The 13,782-nt window shown below is 37.5% G+C and overlaps 1 protein-coding gene across 4 annotated transcripts in view; it reads right to left on the bottom strand.

Moving 5' to 3' along the window:
- Positions 1-13,782, bottom strand: part of PHC3 (polyhomeotic homolog 3) — a 63,607-nt gene that overhangs the window by 9,948 nt on the left and 39,877 nt on the right. For 2 of the 4 annotated variants that reach the window (XM_007502237.2, XM_003341874.3), the window contains exons 11-14: positions 12,834-12,993; positions 7,621-7,735; positions 4,536-4,668; positions 4,213-4,444 (exon numbers count right to left, since the gene is read on the bottom strand). In XM_007502237.2, coding sequence (XP_007502299.1) covers positions 4,213-4,444; positions 4,536-4,668; positions 7,621-7,735; positions 12,834-12,993 — 640 coding nt within the window. Of the gene's footprint in view, positions 1-3,900; positions 4,039-4,212; positions 4,445-4,535; positions 4,669-7,620; positions 7,736-12,833; positions 12,994-13,782 lie in introns of those variants that run through there. The other 2 variants (XR_008913904.1, XM_007502238.3) reach the window with 2 other exon arrangements.

Consider the following 13,782-nt stretch of genomic DNA (forward strand, 5'->3'; position numbering starts at 1 on the left):
GAAAGCTGCATGGAGAAAAAGCTAAGTGAAGCTGTTATACTTAATCTTGGCATCAGAGATAGGAAAACATAAGCTTTTCCTCCCACACAACTGCCTTAATAGATGGATGTTTTAACTCTTACTGAGACCATAAATTCTGGCCAGTTATTAGAATGTGCTTCCCTTGTGTTTATCAAGTTACCATTCCTTTATGGTTTTTAATTTCATTTTCTAGTTGAAATGTTTCCCCTCCCCTTATAAATCTTTGTTTCAATAATTTCTCAATCTTTTCTCACTTGACCCTTTAGTATGCTTCACAAATATTTTGTTGATTTTCCCAATTCCTCATATTGAGAAACTATAGTGTTAAAATGGGATTACTCACCCTGGAGAAGTCCCCTTTCTGTTCCCAGATGTAGCTCTCAACAAAACTGGGCAGAGAGAAAGTGACTAATCTTGCATCTACTTGTGACTTATCCTTTGGGAGGGGGGGGAAGAATGCCATAACATTCTTCTCTCTTCAGTCTTATTTATAAGAGCACAGGAAAGAAAAGAAGAGAGAAAGATAAGTAGGGCTCATCTTTTTTTCAGCAACAGGAGCAGAGAAAGGGAACTAAGATGCAAAGAGCTACATTTGGGAAGAGAAACGTGGAACCTCCATGATAAGAAGCACCTGATTACATGTTAGGGCTCCTCTGTGTCAAACAGTAACCTGAGGGAAAACATGTTCTTCCAAGTGAAGAGTAAATACATTCTCGAAATAATAAAAAGGGGAAAGTCAAGGAAAGCTGATTCTGGGATACAGCATGATTTCAAGGAGACATTGAGGCTGCAGTAGTTAGGCTACAACTCTCTTATTCTAACCACAAAATAGGAATTGTAGCTATATTAACGTAGGATAAACCAGAGACAACAGAAAGGGATTTTTTTTAGGATTAAGATAATTTGCATCTAGAACTCATTAGGAAAAAAATGAATTTCACAAGTCCTTCTACAAACAAATGGTATTAGTACAGCTCGGGTATCACCATCCACTATATTCACTGTTAAAATAATCTTTGCTGATGTGTGGTGTATGCAAAATACAGATTACATTCATATATACAGCCTTCTAAGTCCCTAGAAGCTGGAAAAAGGACCTGCAAGTTAGGAACAAAACAATGACCTTTCTTGACATGGATTCCTATTAGTGGAATAATTTTTTTATGTGCCAGAAGCTATCCTGCCAATTGTTTATAGGGGAAATATAAAGAACATCAGTTAAAAAAATCCTACTCCTCATCTCCCCCAAATCCTGTCATCAACTGGGGGCGGGGGGGGGGGGGAGAGATTACTTATCCATTCACATTATAATAGGAATGCTTGAATATGATGATGATCACTAACATAGTCACAGTCACAGCTACAAAATGATGTGATGTGGGTCAAGGCTTCGAACAGGTTTTTGAGTCTTCCAAGAAAGAATCAAAATGAGGAGCAATGCATTTCAACCCAATGGGTCAGTGAGGACAAACTTAAAGATCATTTATATCATGGCCCTGAGTAGATATACTAAATCAATTCACAGTAGGCAGAAAGGCATAGAACGTGTCCCTTAAGACCTCTGCTTTTCCTCTGAATAAAGAGGTCAGTTCACATAAACTAATACCCTAAGGTTTATACTGAGAATAAAAGAAGATAAAACTGTTGGAACAAATACCAGGGGGGTTGTAGAAGGGAAACAGAATGGTCTCAATTCCAAGAATAAATTAATTATTACTGGCCACAAAGAATGTCTTCCTTTAAGACAACCTCATGGGGATATAGCCAGCCCTTCAGAAAGAGCTTTGCTGTTCAGAAAGAAGTTCCAAAGTGAGCTCAGGATGAGCTACAGAGCACATGAAGTATAAGAAAATGTATTGTTTGGTGAGATCTCTCACTCTGGAAGCTGCCAGAGACTCTAACCAAATCCCTAAGATACAGTGGAAATGGAAAGTCATTTACCTGAAAAAGTCAGAAACTCTTATAAACATCCCCCTCTCACAGCAGGCAGGAGTCCAATATGAATTCCTAATAACTGGCAATACAATTAGATCATTACTGTGAATTATTAGCAATAAGAAGAAATTTTAACTCCCTTCAAGTGAAACAAGATGGACAATTTTTCACTGTCCTAAAGGTGCCAGCCTAACAGTCCTGGTATACAGGATACCTGGTATATGATAGGCAGACCCCCATGGAAATAATGGCAATAATACCCTAGGTCCATACAAGTGACTAGCCTGCTCCAATACTGGAATGCACAGATCAAACTAGCATTCCAAAAGCCAGTTTCTGAGCATAAGATTGAAAGAAGAATCTACAAAATCTTGTCTTAGCTGTTCGAGCAACTACCAAATAGCATTTGGAAGATGCCAAGCCATCCTTCAAATGAGCAGTTCCTTCAGAAACAGATCCTAGGCACAATCAGCAGTGTGAGGGAGGCAACTCCTGAGGAAGACAAAAGCCAAACCCCAATCCTGAAGGATTTCTATTGTGTTCATGGGCAGATAATCAACACTGACACCAAAAACAACAAGAAAAACATCTACACTGGTCTAAAACTGGAAATACCTTCTACTGAAGATCAAAACAGCATCCAATGAAGAGACCATACTCCTCCATAAATCTGGTTATGAACATCTATCTGAGTGCTTGGCACAATACACTGCTAGTGAGACTCTTGGGATCATATTAAAAAATATGTTAACTTCCTTGTAAAGGGTTTATTTTTTTCAATCTCCCTCTCCTTTTACAATGGTCTACTTGAGGGGGGTAAAACCTGAAAAAAAAATTATTTTCTAGAACAAGCTGGTCAGTTCAGTTTGATAAGGAAAATATTGTTTCTACAGAATGTTATCAAGCTGGTAGACATAAAAATAATACTTTCCCCAAAGAATTCACTGCTATTTTTCTTACCACATTTTATATTTTCATTTTTTAAAAAAAGCCCTAACCTTCTGTCTTAGAATAGATAGATGCTAAGTATTGGTTCCAATGCTGAAGAGCAGTAAGGATTAAGCCAGTTAGGGTTAAGTGACTTGTCCAGGGTCACACAGCTAGGAAGTGTTTGAGGCTAGCTGTAAACTCAGGACTTACCCTCTCCAGGCATGGCTCTCTATTTACTGAGCCACCTCATTGTCCCCACATTTTATATATTCTATATCTGATCCTGAAGCCTCAGTTGTATTTTATAAAGACTAACTACTGGACAAATTTTAATGGTTCTGTCAAGCACAGAACCCCAAAGAGAACTCGTCTTCTAAAATGCTTGTGTCAAGAGAAACTTACATGTTGTTATTATGAAACCCAAAAGAGAATGCAGACCAGGAAGAAATGAGCTCATTTTGCGAGCCATATACTCTGAGACAAGATGAATGATCAAACAGATGAAAAACTCGTCTCATCATCAGCCAAAGCAGAGGTTTCTGTAGTGAATAAGCTAGCCAGTTCACAGGTAAGGAAGAATATTGTTGCAATGAGAAAGAGAAAGAGAGAACAAGCAAAATAAACAAGTTGATGGAAAGACTACTACCCCAAATGAAAGTTGAGTAGGAAAAATGTAAACAAGAAAGGACAGCACATATTTGCTACAACATGTGAAACAGAATTTATTTCAAAATTTCAGGAGCACACTTTATTTGAAAAAAAAAAAATTGGAAGTTAGCTCCTTTGAATAAACAAGTTTGCTTTTTCTTTCAAAGAAATAAAAACCATTTTGTTGCCTAAAAGATCTTGATTGAATTTCAAAAATATAAAAGGAATCTTTTTTTTTTGCTTTATTTTTTAAATGATTTTTTTTCCCAAAAAAGATGGGGGGAAGGGAAGAAAATAAGGAGAGAGGAGAATAGAAAAACAGAAGAGCAAAAAGGAAAGAGTGTCTGATTCAATCTCTCTACTGACCTCTCGAGAGAAATCAGACTGAAGAGAGGAGAGCCCCTTAATGTATTTCTTCCTCGGCTGGGGGGGGGTCACAGCAGGAGCAGGATTAGTCAGTTTCTATCGACTTGGGGGGGAGGTATGAGGAAATACCCAGTTGTGCTGAGGGAATAAGCAAGAGGAAACAAATCACATTTAAATAGCGACCACCAATTAGCACAAACACAAAGCACTTCACTTGATGTCTTGGGCAACCAGTGTGGAAGTCTCATGTGATTCCTGAGTGATCTGTGTGAGAAAAAATAGAAATGTCCATCAAAAGACTGAACACCCTACCAGGCAGAGAGTGGATGAAGGCCCATACTTCATCGACTGTCCATATGGATGGCTCTGTCTGCACCGCTGGGAGCAAGTCACTGCTGTCGGTCATCTTTCGGAGCCGGCCTTCCCGGAGCTCGCGCTCTCTCTCCCGCTCACTCTGCCTGCGCAAGCGAGTGGTCATTGCAGTCGGCACAGGCTCTTCGTGAGGAGCCAAGCCTTCTTCTGCAGATGGATAAGTAAGTGGAAGCTGGAAAATGCAGTACAAGTAAAATACAGCATTGTACTTTCTTTGCATATCTAAAAAGGGTATTGTAGAGGGAAGCGAATTTTCTACAGACCTGCCTAGGAAAATGTTCTCGTGCCGTCCCATCAGGGCCACTTGGACGACGGCCACGATGCCCGACACTCTGGTTATCAGGCTTCCGATTCCAACGACTAAGTGCAAACTTCTTGGAACAGCTAACATTGTACCTAAGAAACCCAAGCAATCAAAATGTATCCATTGATACAAGTAGAGGAGATGGAAATTAAATAAATTTTAGTACTTAAGTATCATTTATTTTTAATAAATACTGAGACCTCTCACTCTACGTGAGCTCCCTGTGTTCTTGGTAAGATTATGAGACAACTCGCCCTAATAAAGCCTTTATCAAGAAGGTAATTCTTGGTTTCCCTAAAACCATTAAAATGAAATTCCTATTGGGTAACGTAATAGTAGTTTAGCTGATAATTAAATTTTGGTTTACTCAGCTGGAAATCATAAAAAGGTTTAGAGAGGGGATTAAGGTAATTATCATGAGATTATAATTTCCTTTCAAACATTAAATAATTAGGGCAGAAGGATACAAAATAAATCTTAAGAAACTTTTCAAAATATGACTAAAATTAGGAAGTGAAAAATTAATTTAAGCCTTCAAAACTGCCAAATGCTTCATCACTTCCTGCTCTGGTGCAGGTGTTATGAGCTACTGAAAGAAGCAAAGATAAGTCATTTTTTTAAATGACCAAGTATATTTTTCATTCACTTACAGAATTAAAATACTTTAAAATTACATTCTACCAAAAGATATGCCAATATACATATTAGAAAGCCTCACGTAAATTTAAAAGGACCCCTAGTTGTTTTTGTTTTCACCACCAGGAGATCAGAGCAATATCTGGGGGAGGGGCCAGTAGTAGCAGATTCAGTCTGTGAAGGGCCACCCAAGTGGCCCCCCCAATCAATCAAGTTCTTTCCACATGGCTATATATATATATATATATATATATATATATATATATATATATATATATATATATATATGTGTGTGTGTGTGTGTGTGTAAATAAAGAATCTTTTATTTTATTTTAAGGGATGGGGGAGTGTGATGGGAAGAAAGAGAAAAATGTTGATTGTACTCAATTCTAATTAAACTCATCAGTGCTTAGTGCATTGCCTACAGTATTCTTTAATATACAGAAGTGAAAAGTTTCATGACCACTGGAAATCACTAAGGATTTCATTGGATTATTATGTGGAGAGACAAAAACAATTTTCCTCATTCATGTTTTTGAGTGAGAATAATACCAGAAATGAAAAACAATTACAGAAACAGAGCATGCATTTTCCCCCAAAAGGAAAATATACACTAGACCTCTAACTTTTTAAATCTGTCCATCCCCAAATACTTACAGAGCTCTGTTGTTCTTTACTTATCTCTATAAAAAAATATTAATGTATTTGTATCCAAAGATGTTTACCTTTACTTTAAGGGACAGAGAAATTGGGGGGGGGGTCGGAGAGACACAACCCTTGGCTTTATTAGCCAATGGTGATTTTATTTTAGCCCATGCATCCAAGTCTCTGAAGTCACTAGAATAAACCCTGATCCCTACATAACAAAAACTTTCTTCACCTCTATCTTATACTTTGCATAATTTCCCCAGGGTGGCTCTTGTCCCTTTAGAAGGCTAAGAAATAAAGAGGGATGAAATTATGTTATGAATAATCTTGATGGCTCAGCAGTTATGGGGAGGAGAGTAGAGAGAGAATGGGAAGGATGAATATCTTTTACCTCAAACAGGTGGAGATGTGTGTAAAGGCCATAAAAGCAGGAGGCTTGCTTTATTCCCCACATACTTAAATAACATTCTGAAATTATTCTAAGATTACAATGTCTTTTTTATTTTTGTGGTGAATGCCAACTAGGAAAACCATATCTTAAAACATCAAAGAAACAGAAATATGAAAAAAATAGATTAGGACATTTGAAAACTGATCGTATTCAATGAACTTTTTTAATTTTAAAAAATCCTTTTATCTCTTCTTTCTAAAGATGATCATGATCAATATTAATTTAACTTGCTCATACCGTTTTATATTTAAACTTGCTGAAGCACTTTTAGCAATCTCATTTAAAGTAAAATACTCAAAACAGTGTTTCACATTCTAGGTAAATTACAGAGTAAATGCCTTGAATTTTTAAAACAATTATTCTGAAAACTCCTCCCCCTTTAATGATATAGACATCTATTTACATGTTCATTATTAAATTCCAATGCCATTCAAGACTTATACATAGCTGAACTAAAGTTTTTTAACTAAGACTACCTAAAATTACCTTTAATTTAATTATTTTTTAAAAAGTAATACTGGGGGGGGGGCCTAAAATTGTTGTTATTTTTTTTAAACCTTTACCTTCTATCTTAGGAATCAATACTGTGTATTGGTTCTAAGATGAAAGGCTGGTAAAGACTAAGCAATGGAGATTAAGTGATTTGCCCACGGTCACACAGCTAAGAAGTGTCTGAGGTCAAATTTGAATCCAGGACTTCCTGTCTCTAAGCTTGTCTCTCAATTCACTGAGCCACCTAGATGCCCCATGCTTTATTATTATTAAGAATAATGATGAGTAAAACACCCCCTGGCTTCTTGATATAAGTGCAACCAACTGTTATAGCTGCCTCACTTGGAGAATTAGCATTTTTTAAACCAACTATAAAAACAAACATTATATGGTTCTGGCACAGAGGCTAAAACAGATATTGGAAAAATACAGTTAAGCCAGATGTCATTCCAGATCTTAGTTGACTTCATAAATATTGTCTGGATTATAGGAACTAGAACGGGGAAGGTGTCAATCATCAGAAGATGGCACTTCTAAGCACCTATTTTATCATCAGTTTATGATAGTAGATCATCTTATCTGCTGCCACTCCAACATGAGATCTGATAAAAAACTATGAATATAAATATGACATTTCTAAGTATCAATCTGACATCTGAATGTTTAAAGGCACTCCAGAAAATGTCTACATTATGATTCCCTCTAAATATTCTCCTATTCTACACTTGCATCAGTATAAAACATGTTTAGTTATTAGACCAATATTTTTGTAGATTTTTATTTTATATTTCAGTAAATATTAAGACCAAAAAAATACCTTTTGGCACATGACATAGTGCAGAATCGTTTTGAACGTAGGAACTCATTAGCATATCCCATCTTCCCACAAAATTCACACTTGAGCAACTCACTGTCCATTTCCTCTAATCCCTCTAAAAAAAAAAAAGAAAAAATTCCAAATATTTAACTGTGTTTTTAAAAAACATCTAATTGAGGCTGCCTTGAATGTAGCTTAGTGGCCCCTGAGCTTCTCAGCCAATAGCCCAACCACACCATCTTCTTCCTCTTGCTAATGCACAAGAGTCTACATAAAACCCATAAAGGTTTGTTTTTTAAACATACACCTTTGTATGTTTAAAGGATCACCACTATGGCTACTCTGGAAAGCATATTAAGAGTGCACATTTAGCCAAATTTACTAAGGTATCATAAGACAGGAGAAAAAAGCTATTAACAAAGAAAATAAAATTACTGTAACTCTTCTCCCCAAACCAAATCCAATGATATCCTTCAAGGCCTATCATAAGACTCATCTTCCCCAAGTATCCCAACCCAATTAAGAGCATCCTGCTCCAGCTTATCATCATTTAAACAACTCTATGTTTGTTATATGTCCCCAAAATGAACATTTACAAAGGGCTTTATATTCATGATCTCATTTGAGCCTCACTACAGCCCTATTTGTCAGTATCTGAATCCAGGGCTTCTGGCCTCCAAGTTGCACAATCTATTCACCACTTCATAAGAAACAATTTTTCACTTTTGTTTTCATATGACCAGTGAATAAATAACATGCTGAATCACATGTAGAGTAGGCACTTAATAAATGCTTGAGGAATTGAAAGGCAAAGTTCTGTATATCCCATTTGCCTTCAATCCAATGAATGAATTTTTTGTGTTCTACAAAGTATGTAATACTAAGGCAGGTACACACTTAAGCATTCAATGGACATCATTTAGTAAACTGGTCCATTACAAACAGTCCAAATGCTAAAATGTTTTCCACTTTGTTTGAATGTTCAAATTCATCAACCACACAAACTTGCAGTAAGATTATTCCTTTGGTTAACAGTTTGTTTTTTTTTGTGAATGCCAAATGGGCTCTATTCTATGTTGTCCATATTAACAAAGCTCTGTATAAAGACAGACTTTCATTTAGATATTTTAAGATGATATTAAGGAGCCTGAAATGTAGTGATAGGGATGATATGTTCTCATTAAGAAGCTTGCCAGGCACTTCCATCATGGTGTCACTGGTGAGACAGATGGTAAAATATTAATGCAAATGAAAGACAGCAAGAATGGCTAAAAGAATATTGTGCAACCACATGTAGTTCCAAGAAACACATTATTATGGATGAACAAACCAAAAGAAAATTATACTAGAAACTATTTTAAGGTTCATGTAAAACTTGCTGTTCTAATAGTAATGAAAATTTTATTTTTCTTCAATTATTAAATCTGAGAAAGAACTTTGCCCAAGACTATAGAGGACCCAAATCAGGTCCTTGTTCTGCTCTCAGGTGGACAGGTTGGTACAGTTTCCTCCTCAGCTGGGAAGATGACCAGGTACCTCAGAGACTTGTACCTGAAAGTCAACCTCCACTGCATCCTTCTCAACCACCATCACTAACTTAGGGTAATATAAAGGTCAAATTAACTTTCTCTAATCTCCACTGTGACCAAGTGGACCACTATTAAAGGTCCTTTGTTCCCAAAATCTTGGTTCACCATAGCATACAGTGACAGTTTAAAATAGAACTTGTGATTACCAAACTCTAATTTTTTAAAAAGGGAGATGGGAAAGGGAAAAATCAGTTGACAGTTTTGACATTTTAAAAATAACATCTTTCAAGTTACCTTAGGAGTAAAAAAAAAAGGAAAAGACATGTCATTTTACAACTCATAGTAGTTAACTAGCAAGACAAAGTAAAATAAACTAAAAAAATTACACTTCAAAAATACAAGATACAACACATTGTAACATCAACAAGCTTGACCACTGATGGAGCCTGCTGACTACTGAAAAAAAAAAAGCTGTTGAAGGGGAGGTTACAAGAGGCTTTTTATAACAAAGTCAAGGAAAGAAGGACTTAATCTAAATTTAAGACATATATTCCTCCTTTCATGCCTAGTTAAAACCTCAAGGCTGAAACCTAAGACAGTAGCAGCAGATCTGAAGTGGGCCTGTATGCCTGCCAGTACGAGCTATGACAATGTGAGAGAACCAGAGTTTTCATTGGTAAGGGTACTCTTCCAGTGACTGATATGGATCACAATCCCTCTATACCCCATCCAATATAATTTTTGTTCATGTTTCCTAATAAATATCCCATAAATGTTCTACTTGACAAACTCAAGATTCTCTTTGTTCCTTCCTATTTCTCAGGCTGCCCAGCTCCCTTCCACTGTGGTCCATACACACATATCCCTAATGTTGGGGTGATATGGAAGTAGAGAGAACAGAGTTTGAAACTTGAGGATTTGAAAGTATGTTCTGTTGAGCCCTGACTCTGCTCCTTTCTACTTGTGTGACCATGGACAAATTCCTTAACCTCTTGGAGCCTCCATTGTCTGTCCTATATAATGAAGTGTTTGGATTAAGGGTCTTGAAGGCCGCTTCCAGATCTAGTCAGTCTTCAACACTTCAGCCCCTGGAGCACTGACATGCTAATAGCATGCTTCAGCTGTTGATCGTTTTAATTCTTCTGAGATCGTGGCCTTCACTTAGCACCCCAGGAACATGCTCCTGCTCCTGAAGGAATGATTGGCCTGGGGCCATTGACAGCCGATCTCTTCCTTGCGGCCCATCGGCAGGGTCTCTCCCAAGATACTTAATAAAGGCTCAGCAGACTGCCCGTTCTAAGCTGCACGGTCTAGGCTGGACAGGTTTCTATCTGCTATGTTTCAGGGAACAGAGTTAAACTAGATTCTCCATAATCATACCGCTACGGTTTTCCACAAGGCTTTGTCCTCCATCCGAGGTGTAATGTAATTAAGACAAGTCAGCACAGGGCAGCTGAACAGCGGAAGGTCAAGTCTGTGAAGCCACAGACCGGCCACTCCTCTAACCCTCAGCCGTGCCACCTGCAAATGAAGACGGCATCCCCTAAACTGCCATTCTCCCACACTGTTGGGAAGAAAGCACTCTGGGATCTCAAAGCTGCTGGTTAATGGGGTTTTTATTATATTATTATAAAACTGCATCTGGAGAGGGTCGTTCATACAATGGGGGCTTCTCCTGTTTGGACATTAGGCAGCACAGCTCTCATCATGCCAGTGAACACTCCTGGGGCTCACCCAGTATCTTTTTCTTCATTCAGAAGAGCAAAAGGAAGAATAGACGACTTGCTCAGACAAGGTGTCACACGCACATGCTGCACATCGAAATCACCAAGACTACGTCAAGTCGCAGCTTCGGAATGAAATCTGTTCATCTGTTCAGCAGTGTGAGCACTGGCATCAAGCCAAGTGGTTGGACAGCTCCCCCATCAGTGTTCACCGGCGATATGAAAGATGTTCTGCCCAGACCAGGAGGTTCTTGGCTGGTTCTTGGCATCGCACCAGGTTATGAAGAATCCATTCAAAGGAACCCAAGGAACAGGGGCAGGGAGTGCATGCCTCTTTGATAGAGACAGCATCCAGCCCAACGCACTCATTCACAGACGAAGAAAGGAAGGGCCACCCAGGTGAGTGTCCTTACATGAAAAGGAAGCCAGGGCTCAATTTCTTTTCTTTTTTTTAACCCTTACCTTCCATCTTGGAGTCAATACTGTGTATTGGTTCTAAGGCAGAAGAGTGGTAAGGGCTAGGCAATGGGGGCTAAGTGATTTGCCCAGGGTCACACAGCTAGATAGTGTCTGAGACCAGACTTGAACCCAGGACTTCTCATTTCTGAGCCTGGCTCTCAGTCCACTAAGTCCAGCTGCCCCTTCAGAGCTCAATTTCTGAGAGGAGCTAAGTCTTAAAATTCATTCCCTGACATTTGAACAATTTTGACCAACATGATGTTCAGCTTACTAAGAATACCTCCCTACTGCTTCTGGAAGTAGATGACCCCATGAGCCTAAGGTAGACCTGCCTCACTGGAGATAAGGAGTTCCCAATTGCTTTGTGATAACCACGTATTTTTCATTTCTCTGAAGTCACAAAGACACAAGGGCTAGGATTATAGAAATATAGAGATGGATTTTTATTTATAAAAATGACTTAGAATTGACTCACATGCTATGTATGTTTCTAAGTAAATATCCCTCCATTATCAACTTGAGTGGGTTTGAACACTTGTACCCACACCTCAGGCATCTTGAATAAAGGATCCTTCTTTCTCAATGACACTACTACACACCTACCATAATCCTATTTTGCCACAAATACAATGAGCAAAAATGATTAAAAAAATCAATAATTTCTTTTCTTATTTGTGTACACAAGAAGGCATGTCAGAAACACAATGTAACAGGAAAATGTTTGGATACATACAGTAGTTACTGCAGGCTCAGAAAGGACACTTAGAGTATGTTAGATCTCAAATTGTTTCATCACACTTTTTTTTTCTATTCTTCAAATTTCAAAAGAAAAACTTCCTTAACTAACGTGTTGTACTTGGCCCAAAGCAGGCATGTTTGAAATAAGAATATCTTAAACTAGGTCCATAACAAGAATTTGTAAGTCAAGGTTTCCAACAATATTCACTAAATTTCCAATTCACGTAGATAATCAAACTAACACAATATTAACAAGAAACAAAATAACATTTTTGGGAGCATGTGAATTTCTAAAATTTGTAAAGGAGGAAAATACTAAGTCTTGAATGGCAGAAAATGGCAATTCATACATAGATGCAGAACAACAAACTGATAATTCTCCAGGAGAAACTGAAAAAAAAAACAAAAAACAGTGACTTCAGCCAGTAAGACAAAATGCTGTATGTCACTCCCAGTATACAGGTCATCTAGTAACTATGATCTGTTTGTGCCCACCATGTATGCTGGTATTAATTTAGAAAGAGACACAAGAAGCCTAGAGAGTCTAAAATGACAAAAGGAAAGTCTCTGTTGAGGATCTATGGGACCATACAGACACAAATTAAAAAGGAGGATATTCTTTGTAATGATGAACAGAGTACCCTCACTGATGAAAGCTCAGATTCTTCAAAGCCACAACACAGATCTGAGCTGGAATGGACAAGATAAGCAATCCCAAGCATCAAAAAAACCATGGAGCTTAATCAAAATGCAAGCTACTAACCTTCAGGAGCTATTTCTTCCATCTCAGTATCTGATGAATTATCAGCATGCTTTGTAGTATTCTGGAGCTCTGCTTGAACACACATGCCACTCAGGACTGGGCTATCCAAAAGGGGCCTTTTTTTCACAGGCTGTTCTACCAACAGAGATGAACGACTTACCTAACATAAGGAAGAAAGAAGTAAAATATTTTTGGTCAAATAATTCCCCCAAATTTTATGACAAAAGTTAATTGTTCCTATCCTTTGATCCAGAGATCTCACCTCTACATTTATACCCTGAGACTAAGGACAGGGAAAAAAAAGGTCAAATAGGCACAAAAATATTTATAGCACAATTATCTATAACAGCAAACATAAAGAGTATACACTATGAACTAGGTGATAGTTGAACAAAATGGTGGTATATGGATGGAACAGAAAATTACTCCATTCCAAGGAAGGACAAAGTCCATTCCATTTTACAGATGAGGAAACTGAGGCAGGTAGAGATTAAGTGACTTGCCCAGGCTTGTCAAACTAGCTTCTAAGTGTCTGAAGTAAAATGAAAACTTATCTATTTTTTTTTTACATTTTTGATCTTTATCCTACTCTTATCTCACACCAATCAAATTGGCAAATATAACTCCAAAATGTGCTGGAAAAATAAGTATAATAACCTACTGAATGAACTGTAAAGTAGTACGATTTTTTGAGAAAACAAACTGGCAGTAAGAAGTAAAAGTCAAAAAATTTGACCTAAGAGATTCAATGTTGGGAATATAATTTGAATGTTATCAAAAAACAAAAAGGAAAAAGGAACTATGTGTTCAACGGTTTTATATGGCAGCAACATCTGTAATTACAAAAACACTAACCCATATGTTTAATAATGGGTGAAAGGTAAAATAAACTGTGGTACAGTATTATAGGGAAAAACTCTTATGCAGCTAAAACCAAAAAATCAAAGGA

The sequence above is a fragment of the Monodelphis domestica genome, chromosome 8 (genome assembly GCF_027887165.1).
Source record: "Monodelphis domestica isolate mMonDom1 chromosome 8, mMonDom1.pri, whole genome shotgun sequence".
NCBI classification, from domain to species: Eukaryota; Metazoa; Chordata; class Mammalia; order Didelphimorphia; family Didelphidae; genus Monodelphis; species Monodelphis domestica.